A 25254-nucleotide genomic window follows, 5' to 3' on the forward strand; every position below is an offset into this window, starting at 1 on the left:
ATGTGACTCGGATTCCATGTGTACTTCTCACTCTCATCAATAAAGTTCTTTATACCAAAAAAAACCTTAAGGATCCAAGGAAACAAAACCTTTTTATTTTTTTGGATTTTTAATCCACGAGAACCAGAATTTTTTTCCTGTCCGATTCCCTATTTGGTACAGTTGTCCAGTTCCTCTCATAGGGAGGCGAAAATGACGACTTAACTTCATTCGGGCAGTGTGTTTAGGCAGGGGGTTAGGTCGTCATTTCCAGCCCCCTATGAGAAGAACCGGACAACTGTATCAGGCAGGGAACCGGAGAGGATAATGATCCCGAGAACCACCCCTATACTATCCTAGAAATCTCCACTCGAGTTTTTAAACCCGATGGTAATGCAGTTTCGTATAAAAATAAGGGTATTTTCGGTATTTAACAGTTCTCCCACAGGCTACAACCCCGTTCAACACGCAGCCGAGAACCAGACAGAAACGAAAGCATTGTCACCGGCTATAACCAGTCATTCCTCGGATGGTGGTTAGATTTTGTTTGAACTTTAAACCTCCGAAACCCGTCCGTTTTTTCGTCGTTTTTCCTCCACTCTGTTTTCTCTGCTCTCTTCTCCTGCTTCGTGATCACTGCTGTGCACTTGGAACCCTAACTCATCCTGACATTTTAGCATGTTTTCTTGATGGTTGGCGACATATTTCACGAATTCTAGCTCAAATAATACTCACCGATCTCATTTCTTAGCACTGAAATCGAGAGAGGAGAGTAGTTGCAGCTTGGAAATGAACTCTGAAAGTGCAGTTTATAGTCAACTCAACTGAAACTTACTCGTCTTCGTCGTATTTCCGAGTGGAAACCGAACGAAGAGAGCCCAAATTTGGAGAAATTTAGGGGTTTGTAGCAATGTCTGTGGTTACTGAGTCTCAACCCTTGAACAGAACAGATTCTGAAGTCCAATCGGTTCTCAGACCAGCGGGAAACAGTGTTAGGGTTTCAAAGTCACTAGAATCGAAACAGAAAAACGATGTTCAGAAGAAACCGCAACAGATGAGAGGGCCGGTTAGTCGGTCTTCGGAATCCATTCACCGACGTAATTTTTCTGTTGACAGTTCGTGCTCCTCGGATTCTTCTCGCGGGCTTTCTTCTATGAAAATGTCGAGTTTCGGAAGGAGAATGAAGCCCAACGGTTTGAAATCTGTTAAGGTGGTTCCCGACGGAGTTGAGGTTCCTTCCCTGTCAACACCAGTTAAGCTGAATCGGTGCGATTGGATCACTTCGAACACTGGTGAGGAATTCTCTCTTTCTTATTTTGTTAATTTTTAAATGATGCTCTTGTTATTAGATAATCTACCCAATTATCCTGTCTATGTTTATCTGTTTTTTTTTTTTTTTTTGTCCTTTACTTCTTGTTTTACCTTTTCACCTGTGTGTGCGCGTTTTTGCCGTTGGACTCAGACAACTCTAGTGTGATTTGTGAACTGACAGAGCTGCAAAGGTTTTAAAGGGAAAAAAAAACCAATCATATAATATCTGGAATCAAGAACTTGTAAAACAATCTGGAAACAGCCTCTTTGCGAAAGCAGAGACCCTCCCATGACCCCACAGTGGCAGGAGCCTCGTGCACTGGGTACGCCCTTTAAGAACTTGTAAGTCTACCACAGAGAAAACTTAAGGGATGTCTTTTTGCTGTATAGATAGATATAAATTTAACTTGGTTCTCAACCCCCCCCCCCCTCTGGATCACATTTCCTACAATTTTTGAGGTTAAAGAAATAGGTGTCAATTATGTTAGTATCCTTGATTAAGCATGACAATAAACCATATAACAATTGGATACTAAGGAACTAATAAAAGAACAAGTCAGAGTTTAGATAGAGATCCAAACAAACACTGGCAAAGGTTAGTTGGTGTTGGGGGAAATAGTCAGTCAGTTATAAGAAATATGCTGGAACGCCCACTAAATGGACTGAGAATATGGTACAATTTAGGGGCTTATTGGGAACTTGCTGGAATATATTTGTTATTGTTTGATGAAATAATAAAAGAAGCATTAATACACTTTTGCACTATTAGATCACTATAATTTAATATATACATTAAGGAACACAAAGCAATAAAAATGTATTCACTTCAACGTTTAAGTCTTGTTTAGATTCAATAAATAATTAAAAAAAGGTAAAGAAACTATGCGAGTATTTTAAGTTTTTAGCTAGTATGTGTGAAAAAGTCTAAACGAATGAGATACTACATGTATATTAATGCAGTTGTCAGGCTATGCCAAATTTTAAATATTTTTCTGCTGTATTAATCAGCGAGTATGCCACATGTAATGTTCAATTCCTGGCACGAGATTGATCCAGCTACTTCATATTTACCCAAAAGGAATGGCAAGGCTTCTCATAGGTAAATGTTAGCTTCTACTTTACAACATACCTCAATAGTCAGATGGCCTAACACTATTACCCAAAAACTAACGAATAAAAAATCAAATAAGATAAACTATCAGATGGCTAAAAATTACACCCCCCTCCCACCACCTTTACCTGCTCGTTTAGGTTCCAAAACAAAATAAGAGTTGGCTAAGCATCTTTTGTGATATTTAGGGATGAGCTATTTAGATGTACAGAAAATGAATATTTCTAATTTTATTCTGATGTATCACTGAAAATATTAATCAATACCAAATTTAGACAGTGATTAGATTGGACATTGCAATTATTTCATTCTTCACTTTGGAAAAGATGGATGGCTTTAATTGCTGCACTAATGCTCCATTGCTTTCGAGTTAACTGCAAGGATGAAAAATCTCCATGCAGAACTTGACAAGATCCTGATATAGAATAAAAAAACCCAAACTACAGCAGAAACTACCTGAAGGGAAATAGATGATGTTAGATGGTGGATTACAATGTGACCTTCGTAAAGGAGGAATCTGTGCAAAATGGATACTCGGTTTTCTGGAATTCAGACATTTGAATACCTGCTACCACTTTTGTGTAGACAAAACTATTCTATATACTTTTTTTTTGTACTGCACATTTTCATGAATTAAATTATTCTGGAGGCTTACTTTGTTATATCCAAATTGTATATAAACATGTTATAGAGATAAACATGAGTCCAAGAGAGAAAGGTTAGGCATGATTAATGGCTTGAAGATTTGTCCAGATAGTGAAAATGATCTCTAATTATCAAGCAAATGATGTTGGAAAATGGCCATAGAAGAGGGAACAAAATGGTTCCCAAAATGATTTTAGTCTTCCAGGGACAATTGATGATTGAATTTATTTGAATCTATGATCCATGGCACAACCATTCTTTTGGATGTTGTGGAGCCTGATATCAATTCATTCTCCTTATTTATCAAGTTATTGCAGCATTTTCTTATTAAGCATATGAGTTGCTTGCTTAGTAATAAGGTATATTTAACCGTCAATGAGTTCCACTTATTTTTACATTTTCCTTACAGACCCAATTTATATTTCATTCCATGACGAGGAATGGGGAGTTCCAGTTCATGATGACCGGAAACTATTTGAGATGCTTGTTTTATCTGAAGCATTGGCTGAACTCAGCTGGCCAACTATTCTTAACAAGAGAGACATATTCAGGTATCTTTAAGTTCGACTGTATTCGAACCCAATCCCCCCTCCCCGCCAAAAAAAAAAAACTTCCTAATTACCAGTTATATGATTGGCACATGTTCTGGTATTCATGGTACTGGGTCTGAGTTCTATTCCTCCAAGGGTTGCATCCACAATTGTCAAGGCGTTGGAGGGGGCTTGAACTCAAGGCGACCAAGGCATCCATCCGCCTAGTCAACCAAGGCGCCTGGACGCCTTTGACAACTATGGTTGCATCCATATTGTTGAAAAAGACAATGCCAGGACTCACTTAAACTGCAAGTGTGGAATCAATAACTCACACCAAAAGGCAGTCACTTAAAATTGGAGGGCACAATGGAAAATTCTGTAGAAAATTAGATAAAATCCAAATCTGTTTTCCATTTAGTAAGAACCATGTTTGAATACAGTAATCCCTGTTATAATCAACATTTAATGAACAAATAACTTTTCATAACTAACCCTAATACTTTCAAGGAATCAAATTGGGTTTTCAGATCATAACAATATACGCAAATAGTCATCTTCTTCTCTTCTTTTTTTTTTTTTAAATATTTTTTATCGGCAGGTCTTCTTTTGCACGGTCCATATAGGAAGGATTACATATGTGGAAATTCTAACCATTGGATAGATAGGGCATGGTCTGAATCATAGTTGTCCAAGCTCCCTCCAATGCCTTGGATCACGTAGTTGCCGTGACTACTATGGTCTGGATTGTCCACACATCAAATCTCATTTCCAAATCCAACCATATACCCTCCTCTGTATTGGCATGAACTCTCTTCATAGTCCATGTACTGCCGTGCACCCTCTTGGTAGTCTTGGATTCTCAAAACTTTATGTTGCCATTTGTTGACCAAATTCGGCTGAAACTTGACTGCAAAAAGCAGGGGACTGTAGAGTCTCATTGTCCAAAAAAATTGGGCCTCATTGGACCTGCCACATGGCAGAAGGCCTTTCTTGATGTGCCCACCAGGAACCCATTGCTCATACTTGTAACTTACAAACAACAACAACAATAACAACTCAGCCTTATCCCAACTAAATGGTGTCGGCTACATGGATCCTTGCAAAGACAAAATATAAAAAATAATAGTAAAAACAAAAGAGCACAACAACATCGACACCAACTCAGCAATATCACTCCTAAATGGGGTCGGCTACATGGATCCTTGCCCTCCAATCAGCTCTATTTAAGATCATACTTGAGACAAGGCCTAAACTATGCATGTCTTTCCTCACTACTTCTCCTATGGTTATTTTAGGCCTGCCCCTAGCTCTTTTAGAACCTTCAAACTGAATCAAATCACTCCTCCGTACTAGTGCATCCCAAGGCCTCTGTTGAACATGGCTATGCCACCTCTAACAACTTGCACGGAGCTTATCTTGTATTGGGGTAACTCCCAAATTAGCTTTAATATGGTCATTCTTTACTTTATCCTTCCTAGTTTTGCCGCACATCCATCTCAACAACCTCATCTCTGCTACACTTAGTTTATCTATATGATGGTTCTTAACTACAACATTCTGCCCCATACATCATAGCCGGTCATATGACTGTCCTATAAAATTTTTCTTTAAGCTTTAAAGGAATACGCCGATCACACAACACTCCGAACACACATCTCCACTTCATCCATCCCACTTTAATTCTCTGTAAAACATCGTCCTCTATGTCTCCTTTATTTATGGTTGACCCCATATTTCTAAAATAATCACTTTACGGTATCTCTCTCTCCTCAATTTTCACCATTTCGTTATCTATCTTAGTGTAACTAAAGTTACACATCTTATACTCCATCTTTGCTCTACTTATCTTAAAACCTCCATAACTCCAACTTAATGTTAATCTCTGTTTTTTTATCATTTACCAAAACAATAACATCAGCTAAACATATACACCAAGGAACTTCATCTTGAATCTTCTTGGTTAAATCATCCATGATAAGCGCAAACAAATAAGGGTTTAAAGCTGATCCTTGATGTAACCCAACTATAATTGGAAATTTACTACCTTGACTTCCCACGGTTCTCACACTAGTCAACGCACCATCATATATATATCTTTAATTATATTCACTTACTTACTAGACACCCGTTGCTTCTCTAAAATATGCCAGATAAACTCTCTAGGGACTTTGTCATAGGGCTTTTCTAAGTCAATAAAGACCATATGGAGATCCTTCTTGCAAATTCTAAATTTTTCCATGAACCTCCTAAGTAAATAGCCTCTGCTGTTGATCAACCTGGCATAAAACCAAAGTGGTTCATCAAGAAAGTAGTTGCTCTTCTCAGGTGGGCTTCAATAACCCTCTCTCATTATTTCATAGTATGACTCGTTAGTTTTATGCCTCTATAGTTATTGCAACTCTGAATATCACCTTTATTTTTGTAGATCGGAACCATAATAATCTCTTAATTGATAAAATTTCTTTCCACCATGACTTTAGTTATAAGAGGGCCTGCTTTAAAAGTATTGGACAACAAAAACCAAGAACTTTTAATGCTTCCTGAAGAATAATTATTTAAATAAGAACCCATTTGAGGGGGAAAGAGAGGGATCTCTTTATGTAAATATGCAGAGTCAGAAAAGGACATATTTTCAATTTTGGACCCATATTTTTCTTGATAGTTGAATTTGGGTCATTCTTAAACAACTTACTGAGAAACTAACACTGTATTTCCAAATATGAGATGACTTACTTGAAGTCCTAGACTCTAAGGACATTTAATCCGACACTTAGAAATAAAATAAGACTACGACTGAAAATTCACCCTAAAGTAAATAACTAAAGGAATATTCTACTAACTGTATGTTAATGGGCTTGGACCAAACTTATTGGACCTGGTGAAACTTTTTCTTTAAGCTTTCTAGACCAGACTTTGGGATCCCATATGATATCGACTGATGTGCTGGTTGATATGTTGGGTGGCTGCATAATCTATCTGTGCAGCCTATCCTGCTGCGCAGCCCAGTAACCTGATACTAACATAAACATGGAATCAAATTTTGAGTTTGACCTTGAGTTCACCCAGTGGGGACATCAGAATATTCCCATGATCTCATCTGTGGAATTCATGTAAAAATTATATAGGTATGGAAATCATAGGAAAGTCTTCAAGTTTGCAGCATCACTTAAGGAAGTACTTTGCACAAAGTTAGGAGGTCTATGAGCATAGTTGAAGTAATACATCGCACACTCCAGTCTTCAAATGATACAACCTGGATTAGGTCAATATGACCCCTTTGCCATGGTTGAAGTAATACATCCCAGATTTTAGTATACCACTCTCTCATTATGCATCCCAAACTGAAAACTACTGTACATAATTCTCTCAGATTTATAGCCATGTTAGTAACAACTAGCAATCACTATGCCAATGCCAGAAAAACAAATATGCTGAGGAATGAACAAAAAGATAACTTCATCAATGTGGGTTTTGATGCTGTTTCTTGAATCATTTTGGCAGGAAAGTTTTTGACAATTTTGACCCCACATCTGTTGCAAATTTCACTGAGAAGAAGATCCTGGCTCTAAAAGCAACTGGAAGCACCTTGCTATCAGAACCAAAACTTCGTGCAGTTGTGGAGAATGCTAGGCAGATGATTAAGGTATAGTTCAAACTAAAGCCAAGATATTTGCCACATTCTGACCCAACCCCTTCCCATTTTGTATTGCCGCATGTTATTAACCTGAAGATCCTGATGTATTTGAATTGTAATTAACAAAAATGCTTAAAACTTTGAATTTAAATATAATAAAAGAGAATTATATATTAAAGAGCAAAGAATGAGAAAAGAAAGCCCTTAGGGAGATCTCCCATCAATACATCCATCAGAACCATGGAAGATGAAAACCTTATCTGGTATTTTTATAACTTGTAAGTAGAAGGAGCATCCAACATAAAAAGGTGAAGGGGGGGGGGGGGGGGAGGTTCAGGCACACCCGAATCTTGAAGAGTTTCCAGCACACCATGCTATAACCTACAAAATTACAGTTCAGTTTAGCAGCCAAATTCAGAACATATTTTCCATGTCATCATGTAGACACTAGACACGGGTTAAATTTCAGACCAGTCTAACTTCTCCACATGTCATTCTAATGCTTTAATAATTGCTTAGGGTAGCAAAGCAGAAGCAGCCTGAGTTGAAAATTGTGGAAGGCTATTGTGGACCATCCAAGCTAAAGGTAACAACAGGTTGGGTCAGGTTGGTTTCAAGTCATGTCAAAACCAAGGATAACACAAAATCGACCCAAACATGAGCTTAACACAACCCAATAAAATAGCCCCCAACCTGAACAACATGACATGTTTAATTAATGGTTATGTTTGGATTAGCATGATATGGCTTGAAATGACATGAAAATGGTGAAACAAGGGGTAAATCCTACTAAATTAAAAAAATATAAGAAAAAATAGTTTTGATAAGCTTCTGGTCACTGGAGCATATTTCCCTTTTTTTTTTTTTTTGGGGGTGAGGGGTAAGGGGGAAGATCCTGAGAGTTGTCCTTCGGTAGATGGATGGAGATGCCTATTAGCTTAGACAACAGGAAAACTGCAAGAAAGGGTGAGAGTCAGATTTTCTTCTATTATGCATCTGATGATATAGAAACCAAACAATGGCTTTTTGTAGTGGATTCTCTCTAGAAGGGTTTTAAGACATATTTCAAGAAAAAATAAAGGAAGAAAATTCAGTCTTAAATGTTAGCCTACATGCCTGTTGTGTTGTGTATGCATGTTAAAGAGATGCTCTCCTACTGAATGTTGTTCGGTTATCCTTTCTTTGGCAGATTCAACAGGAATTTGGTTCATTTGCAAGCTATTGCTGGAGCTTTGTGAATAATAAACCAATCAAAAATGGATTCCGTTATGTGCGTAAAGTACCAGTTAAGACACCTAAATCTGAGGCAATGAGCAAAGATCTGATGCGAAGAGGTTTTCGTTGTGTAGGGCCGACGGTTATTTATTCATTCATGCAGGTGTCTGGAATTGTTAATGACCACCTCATAACCTGCTTCCGTTACCAAGAATGCAATTCAAATATCCAAACGGATTTTAAAACCAAGATTGAAAGCACAGAAGTACTAGCTGAAGACTTGGAGAAGACATGCTTGTCTCACATCTGAATTCTCAAGGTGCCATTCTTCTTGCAGCCTACTTAAACCGAGTGATGAATGGAAAATGTAAAATATGTGAAGATAATGAGGTGAGTGTTGCTTTCGTGGAAATGTTATGTTAGCATGCTTTCCTCTCTTGTGTATCTTTGACCCCAGCTACAGATAATAGTAGTTTCATATGTAGTCAAATTTCTTCCATGATCTTACAACAGCATTCCATTACAAGTTTCAACACTGACCCTAGTCAGAAATTCCATTCTTCTTAGTCAAACTACAACAAAGGAAAAGTGGAAAGAGGTGGTGGTTTGTCTAGATCATCTTCAGGAAAGAACCTGTCTGACCTTTAATGGTGTCATTACACCAATTCCACAGTATCACTGCATCACAATTTGCATCAGAGTTCTTCCCATAAAAGTTAGCATTTGAAGTTAAATTCATCAATTCAAAATTGTGCACAATAGATGGCTCTTTTGCCTCGAGGATTGTTATTTTAACCCTCCACACCCCCCCCCCTATATATATATAATTGTATTGATTTATTTAGCCACTAGACATTGGTGGAGTAGAGTTTTTCAATTGCTTGGATCTTGAACTGAATTTGATCCAAAAACATGACAAGTAGCAGCATTGATATGCCTACATTTGGTTCAATTTGATTATGATCCACTTCATGATATATCTCTTTATTCAACTGTTACAGTTGCAGCAGTGGTAGATGGTTCATTCCATTAGATACACTGGCAGTAGCAGCACATATTTTCTTTATAGTGCTATCTATCAGTCTTTTTAATGTTAAAGGCCATCTTTTTTATATTCAGAATTGCATTAAATGCAAGATTATGTATGAGGTCAAGTGGTCAGAATGTTATGGGTTCGAAACTTAGTAGTTGAATTGTCATGCTTCCTCTTGAATTATTGATGAATGTATATCCAAATCAAATCCCTTTTGGGCTGCTGCCTTTATGGTGATCAGCTAGCCAACTCAAGCAATCAAACCCCTCCATGTGCACTGGATATACAAGGTTCCTTCTTGATAAGTTTCACAACTGCCTAATGGTTCTAATGTATTGGAACCTTCTTCTTGTCCGAGTGATCCAAAAGCTTTCAGAAACAGCAACCCATTCAACAACTTTTCACATCTTTGTTTCCACAGGGCTAGCTTGGCACTGAATTAACATTACCTTTTCACCCCCTTTCTGCTAAGGGACAGAGGCTAGGCGAATGAAAGAAGAGGGTGTGGACAGGGTTTTAAAACGCGTAATCGGTCACAGAAGTGGCAGTCAGTGTTGATTTGATTTGGATCGTAATTGATCGCTTTGACGGTCACCGATTTAATCTGAATCGGGTGATTTTCGATCCGATTCCCCGATTCTTGAAACCCTGGGTGTGGGTGTGGGTGTGGGTGTGGGTTCTCATTACTAGGGTAGGGGGGTTGGAGGTGTATGGATGGGTGACTAAAGTCTTAAATTTTGTATGCCTTGCGAATATGTAATAGTGTACTATAGCCCACCGACTCGTTATCCTATTTTAAAAAAAAGGGTATGTGTGAATAAACTATCTCGAACAAAACGACGAGTGCACAACATGAGGGGTAGAGGTTCACATGCCCCATAAAATGGAACACAAGATCACATGGAAAAGGAGCCAAAGGAGGTACCCTTATGAGGACTTTTTCTGTTCTAAGATGCTCTTTTGACCCGCAGAACATAGAAAGCTCAGTGTAACCCTAATGGATAACAAGTTAATACAGAGGACCCACTCTCTCCTCCAATATCCCTCTCCCCTTGATACTATACTATATGTCTATATCCACTTTCCCTTTAAAATCCATCACAGTTAACAATTTCAGTAATGGAAGTACCTACCCATTACTGACTTAAATATATGTTAATAGAGGAAGAGTTCCAGATGAGAGAGAAAAAGGACAACAGAAACTAGTTACAGAAGAAGATAACCCTTTCAATTGGAAACAACTAACTTCAAATGTTTTGAGGTTCTTGTCTGTTTACAGAAAGATTTCACAGAAGAAATTGCAGCCCAAATAAAATCCAAATAAAATGATCACTTGAAATAGACCAAAAGAAGAATTTAGGATTAATAATAGCAAGTTTAACAACCTACAGTCCTACTACTATCTCTTTCTCTTCTCTTTAATCCTATGCCATTTACAAAGGAACCACAAGTTTCCCCCAATGTAAATCTCAGATTATCCCATGAAGAAAGTCTGTTCTTCAGCAATCACCAGCTCTTTCTATCAGGAACTAATCTGGATCCCTAAGAGATTAGAACCATTACACAGTACAGCATCAAAAGAAAACCAAATCTTGAACCAGTGATGAGTAGAGAAAACCCAAGCCAAGAACCTTACTATCTGTAGACCTGGTCATGTCCAACGAACGACGAACAAACAGGGACAACAACTAAAACGATTAAATCCCCATTATCAAAGAAACGAGCTTTTTCCCTTCTGATCTTAGTTCACCTTTAATTCCGAGCCTTGCCGCTCCCCAGTGTCAGCTCTAGATCATCCACGCCCATTTCATGAATCCTCTCACCTTCCCATGGTTTCACCCTCCCGCTCTCAAACTCGAACTCCGGTCCTCGCTTCCAACCTATCCCTCCACACTCTGTAGCGGGGTCGTAATGGGTCGAGTTCGTCTGAACCACAAGGGGCTTCACCAGATTGAACGTAGGAGACGCCGGAGCTGCAGAAGGTGGTGATGCTGCCGTTTGGAAGCTGACCCATCTGCCGGAATCAACAGTAGAGGAGTCGGATTCGTCGCATTCGGGTATGGTGGCAGGATGGAAATGGTGGCGACGAGTTGGGCTTGCAGGGGCTGAGGCGGCGAACAGTGGGTGGCGGAAGGAGGCCATGGAGGAACTGTTGGTGAGTAAATCCCAGTCAGGGACGGGTCTCATCTTTGGAGTTCTGGAGGTAGGGGATGAGAGTGGCGGAGTGACAGGTGCGCTGTTGGAGATGCGCAGAGGTGGAAGTGACGAAGGGATGGAGGCCAGGTTTCGGAGAAATGGTAGGAGATAGGAGGAGGACGAAGCGTTGGCATCATAACGAGAAGGGCTTGGGAAGGAAGAAGAAGCTGGGCTTGCATGGTAAGAAGGAACAGGGCTTGGGAATGAAGAAGATGCTGGGCTTGGTTGGTGCGAAGAACATGGACTGATGTTGGTTGAAATGCCCGCGGCTTCTGTTTGGGGTGGCTTGCATCCCTGTTCAAGAAAAAAAAAACAGAAATTTAAGCAATGTTGTGAGAAGAATAGCATGAATGACTAAATGGATTGTTCAAATGGGTTCTCTGATTCCTCCCTTCTTCAGTCCCAAATCCTATTAAACTCGGGAAGGAACCAGTGATCACAGACTTCCAGTTCCGGCCAAGATTGTTGTCAGATCCAAAACAGAACACCAAAAAAGGGAAAAATCATCGGAAATTTCAATACCATTCATTTCAGCTCACAGAACGGACAGCAAAATAGGGATTTTGTTTTCAAGAGCCAAAATATACAAGATCTCCCGAAAACGATGAAGTTTGCTAGCGATTTCCAAACACCAAAGTCGAAAATTCGAAGAAGATAAGGAGGAAATTTTAAAAAGGGGGGGAAATTTTCCAACCTCCATAGGAAAACCAATAATTTGAGAGATTGGCCAGAAACCAAAATCAATAGAAACCATTTCCTGTTCCCAAATTCGAATTACACCTAAGACCTTAGATATACACATGCAAGTCAAACTATAGGAGAAAATGAGAAGTTCGAAACGCAGTAAGGGCTTTTTCTTTTCAGATCAAAACAGAATGAGATCTATTTGGAAACTGAAAAAAGAGGAATACTTAATCACCGAAACAAGAAGCTAAAGAGATAAAAAGGAGAAGAAAGGGGAGAAGAGGAACCTTGCGATAAGTGGTGCCATCTTCTTCGACGACCCAACCAGCTTCAGAACAGAGGGCCTTCAAGACCTCGTTATTGTCACAGTGCTTGGGAAGCTTATAGTTGCCCTGCGCTCTGAGCCCAGAGTATATCTTAGCAGCGATAGCCCTTCTCCTTCTCTCCCTTCTCTTGTTGTTCTCTCTCTCCTTCCATGTCGGCAACCTCCCTGATGACCCTCTCGTCGTCATTTTTCCCGGCCAACACCGACCACCCCCCACAGCCCAAAACGGCACAACCCTCTCTCTCTCTCTCTCGCTCGCTCGTAAAGAGACTTAAAACTCACCCACGAGGCAACACGCTTTCTTCAATAACAATTGACACTAATAAAATAACGTATCTCTCTAATCAATATTCAATAATCGAAATCCGAAGCTGAAAGGAAATTACACTTAGATTCTCTGTCTCTCTCTCTCTTCCTTTTTCTGTTTTTTCACACCTAGAAGATAGAACTGGACGACAGAACGAGAGTGTAGTGAAGTGAGAACGAGGTGGAGGGAAAGCTTACATTTTGTAGTTCTGTACCTTCACATGAGCAATGAGGCATGGGGCATTGCTGTTGACCGTCTGATTGGTACCCTAGGGGTATCAAAACCTATTTGAAATCGGTGAAACCGGCCCGAATCAAACCGATATAACCTGAAACAACCTGATATCGGCACAAAATTCATTAAAACCCGTATTTTTTTTTCTATAATTTTGCATCCATCTATATATGTCAAACCTAAACATAAACCTAATCGATTAGAGAAACTGATACCCAAAACCGAAATCGAAGCATTTTTTAGTGGTTTGGTTTCGGATTCATCCTTGCCACCCTGAAACCGATTCAGCCCGAACTAAAATCAGATCGAACCAACCAATTGACACCTTAGTTACCCAACATCTTAGCTACAGGAGTAGATCAACCGTTTTGTGATTTTTAGATTCCAATGATCCATCAATGGATGTGAATAACAGCCGAGGAAAGCTGGGGGTCCCATTGCGTATAAAGCACGTTCTTTTTCAACATTTTTACCCGACTGGTCACCGGTTTCTCACTCACGACTTCAGAATTGGACTAACTTGAAACTTATCCCTTCTTTAATCAGAAAAAAAGAAAAACGCTTGATCCTTCGGAATTCCATTCACAGCTTACTTAGATTTGGTTTGATTTGTTTTCTATGGTGGCTTGGTGGTATGGTCTTTCTTTCTTTCTCTTTATAAATGAGAATTTTTATCCTATGCTGTAATTGTACGATGCTGTACTGCATTGTGCGGTGCTACAGAGGCTATATGCGTCATGTAGGACCCACTGTGTCACATGGCTTCTGCACCATCGCACGATGCAGTACAACACCATGCTGTAACAGCAGTGAATAACGATTCGTTCCTTTACCGTATGACTTTCCCTCACATACTTTCAATATAAATATATGAATAAAAAAAATATATCAAACTATAAAGGGTTTGATTTTTACTCGTGGTCATGTATGAATGACCACAGCTAAGGGTGTAAATTGATCCGATTCGAGGTAATCGGTCAGGTTTTTTAACGGATTCAGGCTTTAGGGGTTACGAAGGGAACTGGACCAATAAGCTACTTGCAAGAGTAGGATTTCTCTTCCCTCCCTTCATCTCTTCCTCTACATTCTTTGATCAGTGCATTATGAGCTAAATTGGCACCCGTAATCACAGCCTATATCATGTGACGAGTTTTTCACGCTTAGGACTTGACAACTGATGGAAATTAAGTTGATAGTTTTGTGTCGAACACTAAACCCTGATCTAATCTAGCTATGTAGACATGAAATACCTAACTTCTTTGCTCACAGTTTGCAAACAAAAATCTCTTTTGTTTTCCTTGCACTTGTCAAAATTCCAGCGGATGGAAAATCATTCATTGTCTCTTTTTCATACTCAAATAAAAAAGTTTGATATGTCCATCAAGATAAAAGACTAATATGTAATAATGGAATATCTCATACTTACCTTTATTTTATTTTTTTTGGGTGGTAGAAATATCTCATACTTATCAATGAAAGTTTTCCATTGTTTTTGTTTAAGCTACTAAACTATTCCAATTGATATGATGTAATTTTGATTTTAATTTTTTTGGACACCTCATTAAGCCTTGCCTCAATACCCGTCCAATGTAAATCGGCGAGGCTCCCACCATTGCAGGGTTTAGGAAAGGTCATAATATACACTGTCTTACCCCATTTCGAGGAGAGGTTGTCCCGACTCAAAGTTGTGACTACTAAGTTGCAATGGAGCAACCTTACCATTGCACCGAGGTCTGCTCTCATTTTGATGGCTATAACTTCTTTTAAAACTTTCACAACTATATACAGATGTAGCTTTTGACGGAGTTGGATGATAACAACTGGCCATGGAGTTGGTATCATATTTTGTTAGATGTTACCTCTTAAATTTATCTTAATAAAGGCAAAAACATGTAGTGTGTGTGTGTGAGAGAGAGAGATTCATATTTATCAATTGCTTCTTTTTTTTAAGCTTTAATAAATTTATATAGACAATAAAAATAAATAGAACAACTTGCAATTATGCTTATGATAAGCTTATTTCAAATTCTATTGCTTCCTTTCTTAAGCTTTAATAAATTTATGGGTGTTGTTCTCTATGCCCCAGCACAGTCTGCACCCAGGCACATGAGGGTGGGCGCAATGACCACCCTGCCCCCTGCACAAGTTGTCCATATGTCTGGGCGTAGGCTGCGCTGTGATACAGAGAACATTCTCCCTTATAAAAAATATAAATAAATACATAAAACAACTTGTAATTTTGCCTAGAGAAGCTTATTTCAAAAATGTAATTAACCTTTATCTGAGGCCCTTAAACTCCAAACATGACAAAGTCAATGTGAGTACAAATAAACTTTTGAAAGTAATAGGAATATTGTTCCTTGAGTACCATTCAATGAGTCAAATTAGTTGATTCAATAAAACTTTATTTGACTAGACCCGCTTGACCCAAGTCATTGGTCCATCTGTTCTATTATTTTTAAATTATTAATCTCTCTATTCTAAAAAAAATTTATAATCACAGAAATAAGGGTTTGAGGGATGGAATCATACACGTTACCTTATAACTTAAATGACATCTGTAAGACACAATAAGATATATTATTTTTCTATTTAAATACATAGTAGATCATATGATTAAATTGGACCTAAAATTTGCGATTTGGTTTATATAGATATTTATCTTATAATGACCTTGGATCCGTCATCTTATCTTTCCATAATCTTAGAAAAGATTATGCATGGTGAAAGTTAGTTTTATCCTTCAAAAGATCAAATAACTGGTATTGGATCTCTTTTTTTTTATTAATTTTTTTTATGAGAAATAAACATATATAAGGGTTTTGAATCTCTTGGTATGGATCTCTTGTTATTAAGACGCGTGACATATTTTAAGGGTTTTGAAAAGAAATAAGGTCAATAAGGCCTCAAAGTTTGAATTCTTCGAATTTCTCTTGAATCACAATGCATATTAATGTGGAAATACAATTTAGGAGAAAATGCATTTACACTTTACATGTCCATGTTTTAGAAGGGCTTCCAAAATTATCCACCATGTGAGCCACGTGGATTATTACTTTTAGTCAACTGACAATTGGATTCGTTGTACACCTTCTTGATTAGCCACATATCTAATTTCAAACTCAACTTAAATGCCCTTCCACGTATGCTCATGCATTCTTATATTTTTAATTGTCCATATATGTCTATCCCCTTCACCTATTCCTAAATATCAAAGTTTTATTTTACCACTTGGCAACTTCCGATTAAGCCGATACTTCACATGTAGGCAGGGAACCTTCAATTTTATCATCCATAAAATTTAAACTGATACTTCACATGTAGGCTGGGAACCTTCAAGTTTATTTGTCCATAAAAATTTGGCCCCCCATTTGACTAACCATGTGCCAATTTTGCAAGTAATTTAAGAGAAATTTCATAAATAGAACGTGTAGGAAACCTTTTACCCTACCTTTTGTTCTTAATGTCATTAGAATATCTAAATCAAATAGCTTTCAAATACATTTGTTTTTTGTAAATTTCAAAATGGAAGAATTTTTCCTTCACCACACGGCGAAGGATCACCACCCCATCAATGGCCATAAAAAATTATCTGTCCTTCTATTTATGAATGGTCAAACATACCCGTTACTATGCACAGTCCCCTATGGACACAGATCGAAGGCCACTATCAATAGATACCCCCATTAACCATTGCTAAAGGAAAACTCGGTCCTTTCAAAATTGACAAAAAACTATTGATAGTATATCTAAATTAGATTTTAAACTTTGTTAGTTTTTAAAAATAGTATACTAGATGAAGAAGGCCCCTATCAACGGATGCCCCCATTGACCGTTGCTAAAGGAAAACTCAGTCCTTTCAAAATAGTCTTATCCCTATGGACACAGATCGAAGGCCTCTATCAATGGATACCCCCATTGACCGTCGCTAAAGGAAAACTCAGTCCTTTCAAAATAGTCTGTCACTTGGAGGTTATAGTGAGAAAACTGTTGATAGTATATTTAAATTAGATATGGACATTTGCTACTTTTTAAAATAATATATTAGATGAAGAATAATACTTTTGACTTGGTAGCACATTTTGCTTTTAATGAAAAAGTTTGTAATTTTTCTCACATATATTTTTTATTATTATTTTTGTTTATTTTTGAAAATATAGACTCCATATGGACTACAAATTACAAGTGCTATTTTCACCTTTATTTTTTTTTATGAGACTGTCTTTTATATGTTACATTCTTACAACATTACCCAAGAAGAATTCTTATAATTGAAGATACATGGAAGGTTTCAAATAAATAATTAGCTAGAAAAAAGATAAGAATGTTTTGAAGAAAATAATAGATTTATTAATAATCAATTAGCGAATAAATCTTAGGACAATGTTCTTCCTTTGGGGATTAAGTATGCGGTATATAAAGCGTACAAAGATTCCTTGGTACAAGCCTTTTTTAGCCATTAGGGAGGCTATTGTTATCAAAATTGACGATTGAAATAGGGTAAAATTTGTCAATTTGATAATGATGAGGCAGATAACATGTCCATAAGTTTTGAAAACCACCAAAGGCCAAATAGTCTATATAAAGCAGTGAAAATAAGTTTCCCCTCTTTTATTATTCTCGAGGGATCTACGAATTCATTAATTTTTGTGAATTATATAGAAAAATTCCATAGGAAATACAAATGTTACAATGGTTGAAGAAATGTTTACATTTTTTTTTTTTTTGATAGAAAAAGAAATACATTACTAACCAAAAAGAAGAGAAACATCATTATCCACACAATACTTAATATGATCAGTTTTAGCCTTAACCGGTAATTTATGAGCTATTGAAACCAACCGTCTATTCTACTTAACCAATGATACCAAAACAAACTATATAGAAATTTCACCGATGTTTAGCAAAAAAAAAACAGAAAATGGATCCCACGGCCATTGGTTCTTTCCTCATTGAAGGAGATCGACCAACACTCCATAGTCAGTCCAAATGGTAACAATGATGAGCCCTAATTGCTTGGCTTTTTTGCATCCCTACAAACAATCCACTTTGTTTATGATTCATGTGCGCTCCTTGCATATCCAGAATTTAAAGTTGCCCTAACCAAATCTTTATTAACAATAATAACTGATGCATGTCTGTTTTCACCCGAACTTGAGGAAAAGCTCTCATCACAAAGAATGATACTATATGTAGTAGGTAACAGACTTTAGCATTCGGCCCAAGACATCAAGGTTTCATCATGTGTTCTATGATCCTCTTGTGGATGAAAACAAAGGAGGTTAAGGTCCTTTACCATTAGTTGACGTTAGAGATGATATGAAAAGGATTAGAAAGACTCTTAGAAATAACACATTTAGTTCGAGTAATCTATACAAAATAACATGTAATAGCAAAAACAGATAATAAGAAGTTACTTAAATTATCTTTAGTGTTCAACCCATTCTTAAGAAGTTTCAACAAGAAGAATATAAACTTGGGATGAAGTCTAAGTCTCCCACAAAAAAGACCAAAGGTTGCTCCTAGAATCTTGTGAAATAGAAGAAACCCTAGAAGATAAGAATCATGCATCTATTTTAATTGTAAAAGTTCTCTTTTTTGGAGAAAGGACACATAAATCCTTATGGGCAGTATTGGCCAAGAAAGTTTTCCTTCATTGCATGAGAAGAGTTCAGCACCATCTTAGGATTCCAAGACATACCCTCCTATTGGACAGAGTTGATAATACCCTCCTCTTGTTTAGTTATACCGTCTCCCACTCATCCAAAATTGCAATCAAGGGATTCCCTTCACCGTGAAACTCCTCGGTCCATCATCATACATGAGAGGACCCCAAGTTGCTCGATCTCAACTATAGCATGTGTGGAGCCTTCCATTGGATAGGCTAGAGAGTTGTTGCTGCATGTACAAATGTGTAATTTTGACTTCCGACGGTTCAATATGTTGAAGCAGCTAGCACTGTCTCAATGAAGTTAAACTCTGTAGCAACAAATCTCATAATAATAATAAGAGCATGCAAGAGATCATTATCCGATTGTGTAACACTTGCATCAGGTTTACAACCAATAAGAACAATGCATTTGATCGGATAGAATTTTTTATTTCACTAGGGATGTACTAAGCGGTAATTTCATGAGATCTCTCTATTTCCCTGATTGATGTTTTTATTTGATGTTGTTGGAGCGTTTGATACGAGGATTTGGATTCTTTGCTGCCGCATACCTATGTGGCCAGCATACATCCTCACACAGACGGGTTAAATGACCATCCTATCCACTGTTCGGGCACCCTGCCTTGGGTGGGGTCCATGCCCTGTCTCCGTGAGGCTGAACGCCGGCCGCAAGAGCAGGCGGCGGCAGAAGATCCAAATTGTGATAGGAACAGATATCTGACTAAGACAACAGAGTTAAAATACAATAGTAAGCATTGGAGATGGCCCCACAGAACACCCACCATAGGCCAAGAGGCCATTCGTATCACCCCAACGAGATCTTCATTACTGTGATATTGTCACGACTCACGACGCGATGACTCGGTCAGCCTCAGCACGATAGAAATTTTTTAACATTTCCCCACTGCCTTTGCTTGCCTGTACAGAAGAGTCCATTCGCTCAACACGTGCGACACGGAAAAAATATCTCCAATCCCCAATCCTCGAGAGAGAAAGAAAGAGAGAGGTGGGACACCCCTAGCACCGAGACCTTTATTTCTTTTTCAATTGGGTTTTGAGACCAGAGGAATTCCATACCACGTGCGGCACGTGCCCCATGGTCCCCCACACCCACGTGAACAGTACAGCGGTTGTAGAACGACACGGCCTCGCCTCGTACAAACACATGGTTTTAGGTATTAGATATCTATCGGTATCAGAATTGGTATCGGATTGAATATGGGGATTGGTATCCATCGTATCAGACAATTTTGAACCTATCATTCAACGATTCGGTGTCAGTCAAGTATCAGCATGTGGTATTGACTGATACGGATTGGCTGTATCAGCCATTCGTGAGCCATAGATACTTAAAACTTAGCTCCTCTCAGGTTTCTTGTCCGATTAAGTTCGTAAGTTATTCTCATAGGGGATCGAAAATGATGATCTCACCCCCTGCCCAAATCCACTACCTGAGTGGGATGAGATCATCATTTCCGTCCTCTCTATCAGAGGAACCTACGAACCTAACCGGCCAAAGAATCTGAGAAGAAAAAAATTCACCCAAAACCATGTCGACACTTGTTTCATTGTGCTTTGTGAATGTGGGGAACTGAGAACTCGCATAACGTATAAAGAAGGATTAATATGACTCTTTGACTGTTGACCAATATATCCGCATCATTTTTATCATCTTTTTGGGAACTGTGTGATTCAGCCGGATCAGTAACTAACAAAACCCACGCCATTCGATCAGGAGTTGATGTTGTTACCAAAAAGCTCAAAAGAAAAAATAGAAAAATTACATGATTAGTTATTTTTTGGTTTCCATTTACAAAATTGTCCACGTTATGTTTGAGTTAATAAAAATAGACAAAAATAAGTTAAGGTTTACAAAACTAGATAAAATAGTCTCTCCCTCCCACACTTACTTTTTCAGACATTTTTACCCCTGTCATAGCCTTCTCGCCCAGGCATCTTCCGTTCCCTGCAACCCTACCTTTATCCCAGCCACCGCCATTCCCTACTATCCCAAATAATAGAGGAAAAAAAAGAGATTTTTTCAAAGGGAAACTGCTGAGGAAGGAAAGAGAGTCACTGTTTTGTCTAATTTTGTAAAACTAAACTTGTTTTTGTCTATTTTTGTAAACTCAAACATAGGGTGGACAGTTTTGTACATGAAAACCCAAAAGTAGCTAATCATGTAATTTTCCCCAAAAAAAATCAAGAGTTGATGCATGTAGTACATGACAAGTAAAATTCCCCAATATTCCCTAGATTCTTTTTTGCAAGAAAATACTAATCGGAACCCAAAGGAGCAACACAATTGGCAAGGGACGATGCCTAAGGAAGCTGAAGGTCTTGAGTTTGACTCCGTCTCTTTGCTTGGGACCACCCGTCTCAGAGAAAACTCCCTAGTGAATATGGAAAATACTAATCAATCGTGTAAGCTCTGCGCCAGTGCGATAGCCAATGAAAATGTATACAAATGTGTACTGGTTTGGATGTGATTTTCAATTTCACCTGGGCAAAAAGGTTTTTTCAAACACAAAAGCATTGATTTGTGTCTAAGTGTAAAACCACGCTAATCATATCATTTTATTTCCCATTTTGTTTTTATGGGAGAGGATGGGTATACTAGTGATATACCGTATGCTAGCACCCTATGTGTCTATCTTTTTCCTCCCCCCTTTGAATTTACTCTCTTACTCTCTTGAAGGGAGGAAGAGAGAGATAAACACATAAGGTGTTAACATACGGTATACTACTAGCATACCCAGCCTTTTCCCCTTTTTTTTTATATGCTAAATCTCGATTATTGGTACGAAAGAAACCCATGGAGAAGAGGTGTTAGTGCAGCTGGTTGGAGCATAATGGTCTCCAATTTCCCATCTAGTTCCCCCCTTGAAGGTGTTTGCAGGGCGCGGGAAAGGGGACTCGCATTTTTTTAGGAGAGAGAATGTCATTGTTATCCCTCTTCTTTTAAAAAAGACTATATATCAAGAGTTTGGATCAGGCTCCATGAGGTGTGAGCCCTACACACCAGAGGTGGATCCCACACCCTATGGAGGGTCCAGATTTGCCCCTAAGGTCCCCGACAGGTCCCGGAATCCTATATCTTCTTAGACTTTCAAAACATTTAAGTAACCATGCCTTATTTGTGCAAGTGTGTGAATTATATTTCATAATTAACTATGTAGGTGGCTATGTTTGCTCTTAATCGTGTCTATCTGTACTATGTTTTTAATGATCAAATCAACCCTATATCATCATGGTTCTAAGTATCGGTATCGTATCAGATGATATGTACCAGTTTTGTTAGTCACAGATATCGATACTGTGCCGATACCATATTGGTATCACGGTACGGACAAGGGGTAAAATTGTTAGAAAACTCATTTTTTAAAGAAATTCAAGGGTATTCTTGTCTGATACAGTCGATTCAGACCAATACTGTATCGATATCATATCGATTTTACGTGTTGCCGATATCCGTTCCGATACCGTGCACTAAAACCATGAATATCATCTTCAACCTCCTCGTTGCCCCCATTACCACTTTCAATTTGCACCATCTCACTCATTCTGAAGGAGTACTCCATGGCCTTCAACCTTCAATTCTAGATTGTTTGGACCATCTCAAACTACTTCTTCTCACTTTTTATCAATCAGGTGAACTTGCTTTATTTCAGTGGTCAATTTTATTTTTTGGTAAAACAGTGGTCAACATTTCTTTCAATGTCTCTATCTATGTTCAATAATTGATTCTTATCAACATTTAACACTCCTCAATTTGTCAAATAATTTGTAATCCTTTTTTTATCTCTTTTTTTTGTCCTTTTAGTATGACATACAATACTTTTCAATGAGGGTAATAGTGTCATTTTATATGTATATTTAAAAAATAATCATAATAATGTCATAATGATATGTCACTTTCAAATTATTTTTAAAATTCTTTTATATCTTTTTTGTTTTAGGAGAATGAAGACTTGAAGTGTTGATAAACTTGGCAAGATGACAAAGTAGACTGAGGTGTACCAATGGGCACTCTCCTTAAGACCTTAAACGCCCCCCCTACAGGTGCAACCGGGTGTATGTGAGTAGGCTTCCAAGATATAACAGCCTTGTTGGCTTGCGAGAGTAACAGTGCACTTTGCTACTACAAACCCCTTCAAAAATTTAGAATTGTACTCAAGCTACACTTGTATGCAATGCAAGCGGAAACTCTATAGCGATTGTTCAATAAATGGGCAGCATACCATTATGAGAGAGAGAGAGAGAGAGAGAGAGAGAACAAAAAAGGATTAATACATGTTTAACCTAAAAAACTAGGCCAACTTTGAATAAGAAGAATATATTAAATAAACCACACTGCACTGCCACAACACGGCTCGGCTCGGCGTGCACGTATATGCCTCTATCATTTCTTGTTCCACTTCCAATGCATTGCCCAAAAACTCCTGAAAACAAAATACATGTCTTATGGGAGGAAAACCGAAAGGCAACAAAAATAACCAGAAACATTTAATACAACAATTCCCCACAAGTTTTAAAAAAAAATCGATAAAACACATGATAGCTTGAGTACAGTAAAATAACAGAACAAGTCGTTAAAAATGTCTTCTAGACTTGAATATGTACTAGTAGGGGTGCAAGTTTGGCCCTGTCGGCCCGAACCCGCCCTAAGCCCGAACAGGGTCTGGGCTGAGATAATTGGCCTTGAGGGCGGGTCAGGGTTGGAAATTTCTGGCCCTGAGTTAGGGCCGGGTTGAATTAGGATTGAGGCCTCGAGCTAAGTTGGGCCCGGCCCGACCCGACCCTGATTTAAGTTATACTATAAAATATATATTGATATAATTTATACATTATAAACTTTAAATTTCACCCACATTTTTTTATATAATATATTATATATGAAGACAATAAGTGTTATAATATATTTTATTATATTATTATTTTATATATAATTGATAATGTTTTTCCTGGCCCATTCTAGCCCATGCATTTATTTTCCCCTCCCCATGATCAGGGCCAATTAGGGTCGGCTCGAGGGCGGGTCAGGGTTGGATTTTTCTGGCCCTGAGTCAGGGTCGGGTTGGGCCTGGGCCCAGCTAAGGGGACTTAGGGTTGGGCTAGGGTTCTATAAAGCCCAGCCCAACCTGACCCTGTTGCAGCCCTATGTACTAGGTCTAATAAGTCACACTAAAGAGTACAGGTGAAGTTAGACTCTTGAAACTTTCCTCATTAGTGTAGCCGACTGTATTACTAGCCATATCTTGCCATCTGACCCTTCAGTATACTCTTTAAATAAAATTGGACATTTTTAGCCTTGTCCCCCATCTTGGTGTCATGATCGTTTGAGAATTCACCCATGTAATTCTCATTGAGGGCGGCCTCACCCTCTACGACCACTTAGGTCAGCCCCTAGTATGTACCATGGTTAACATACCCCCAGAATTTCTCAGGCTTTGCTGATTAAGAGTTCTAAACTCATCCTCCGGTCATCGCTGTAAGTACTATCTTCTCATCTAGCTGAAATAAGCAAAATACGATAGTACTAATCAAGTCAACCAATAACTTCATTTTTACCCTTTGAATCTAATTCTAGGGATCTCCTATCACATAGGTTGGATGCCCATCACCTTGCCTCATGAATCACGGGCCTTAAGTTTATTCTTTTAGATGATATCAATTTAGTGATCTGCGACATTATACAAATCCTGATTAGATTAACTAATAATATATCTGCTATTTATATTGTTAACCTTGTGGCTCCCGATCCAATTTTCTTACGAAAGCCATAAGTTAACTAATAATATCATGGTGAAACCTATAATTTAGGTTTATATTACCGATTCCATGAATCACTATACCAACACATGTTTGTACATGACGCATTTGAATCAAATTAATGTATCAAACACCTATATAACCAAATCTATGTATATCTACTAGATTCTATTTCCAAGTGGAGATTGATCATATTACTTGATTTCTCTTTAAGAAGAGACTCAACTTATCATTCTCACAATAACCTTAACATACTTAGGTTCTTCATATCATATGTCAAAATAATAGGTATTCCCTTTGTGGGAAAACTAGAATCCCTACATTTCCATGGCCTCTTGTAGCATAATAATCAAGCAATACCAATTGCATGTGTAACAATATTCACACACTGACACACATATGCAAATACTCATTGCAAGTGAAGTCCAATCAACAAACATTAATTAGTATACATATGCTACTTACAAAAGCAAAGATGTGAATGCACATACCCGGAGTTCAAAATCCTCACAGTTACACTTCTGGATAGAAAGCTACTTCCCATTTTCAATTAACTTACAAACAATTCTACGCAAGTTTACCACACACAAAGTTGAATTTAATT

The 25254-nt window shown here is 38.1% G+C and overlaps 2 protein-coding genes across 4 annotated transcripts; one reads left to right on the forward strand and one right to left on the reverse strand.

Moving 5' to 3' along the window:
• The first annotated feature begins 527 nt into the window (after nt 1-527).
• On the forward strand, nt 528-8927 carry LOC122661097 (DNA-3-methyladenine glycosylase 1). Its single transcript, XM_043856412.1, has 4 exons — nt 528-1271; nt 3456-3597; nt 7081-7222; nt 8403-8927. The coding sequence occupies exons 1-4, from the start codon at nt 890-892 to the stop codon at nt 8736-8738; spliced, it is 1002 nt and encodes a 333-aa protein (XP_043712347.1). The 5' UTR covers nt 528-889; the 3' UTR covers nt 8739-8927.
• A 1865-nt stretch (nt 8928-10792) lies between these two features.
• LOC122661098 (protein BZR1 homolog 1-like) lies at nt 10793-13147 on the reverse strand. 3 transcript variants are annotated; one of them, XM_043856414.1, is made up of 3 exons: nt 12629-13147; nt 11168-11954; nt 10793-11082 (listed from the first exon to the last, which is right to left on the reverse strand). In XM_043856414.1, exons 1-2 carry the CDS (start codon nt 12851-12853, stop codon nt 11214-11216), a joined length of 966 nt encoding a protein of 321 aa, XP_043712349.1. In that variant the 5' UTR covers nt 12854-13147; the 3' UTR covers nt 10793-11082; nt 11168-11213. The 3 variants fall into 3 exon arrangements, with proteins under 3 accessions (XP_043712349.1, XP_043712350.1, XP_043712348.1); XM_043856415.1 differs by having other exon boundaries at nt 10793-11951; XM_043856413.1 differs by having other exon boundaries at nt 10793-11954.
• Between the last annotated feature and the right edge of the window lie 12107 nt (nt 13148-25254).

The sequence above is a fragment of the Telopea speciosissima genome, chromosome 5 (genome assembly GCF_018873765.1).
Source record: "Telopea speciosissima isolate NSW1024214 ecotype Mountain lineage chromosome 5, Tspe_v1, whole genome shotgun sequence".
NCBI classification, from domain to species: Eukaryota; Viridiplantae; Streptophyta; class Magnoliopsida; order Proteales; family Proteaceae; genus Telopea; species Telopea speciosissima.

Excerpts from the sequence above, each read along its gene's own strand:
- LOC122661098 (XM_043856414.1), bottom strand. The coding sequence starts at position 12,853 with ATGACGACGAGAGGGTCATCAGGGAGGTTGCCGACATGGAAGGAGAGA. Across the intron at positions 11,955-12,628 it reads ATGGCACCACTTATCGCAAG|CAGGGATGCAAGCCACCCCA; the intron begins GTTCCTCTTCTC and ends TTTTTTCTTGAA.
- LOC122661097 (XM_043856412.1), top strand. The coding sequence starts at position 890 with ATGTCTGTGGTTACTGAGTCTCAACCCTTGAACAGAACAGATTCTGAA. Across the intron at positions 3,598-7,080 it reads AACAAGAGAGACATATTCAG|GAAAGTTTTTGACAATTTTG; the intron begins GTATCTTTAAGT and ends TCATTTTGGCAG. Across the intron at positions 7,223-8,402 it reads ATGCTAGGCAGATGATTAAG|ATTCAACAGGAATTTGGTTC; the intron begins GTATAGTTCAAA and ends TTTCTTTGGCAG.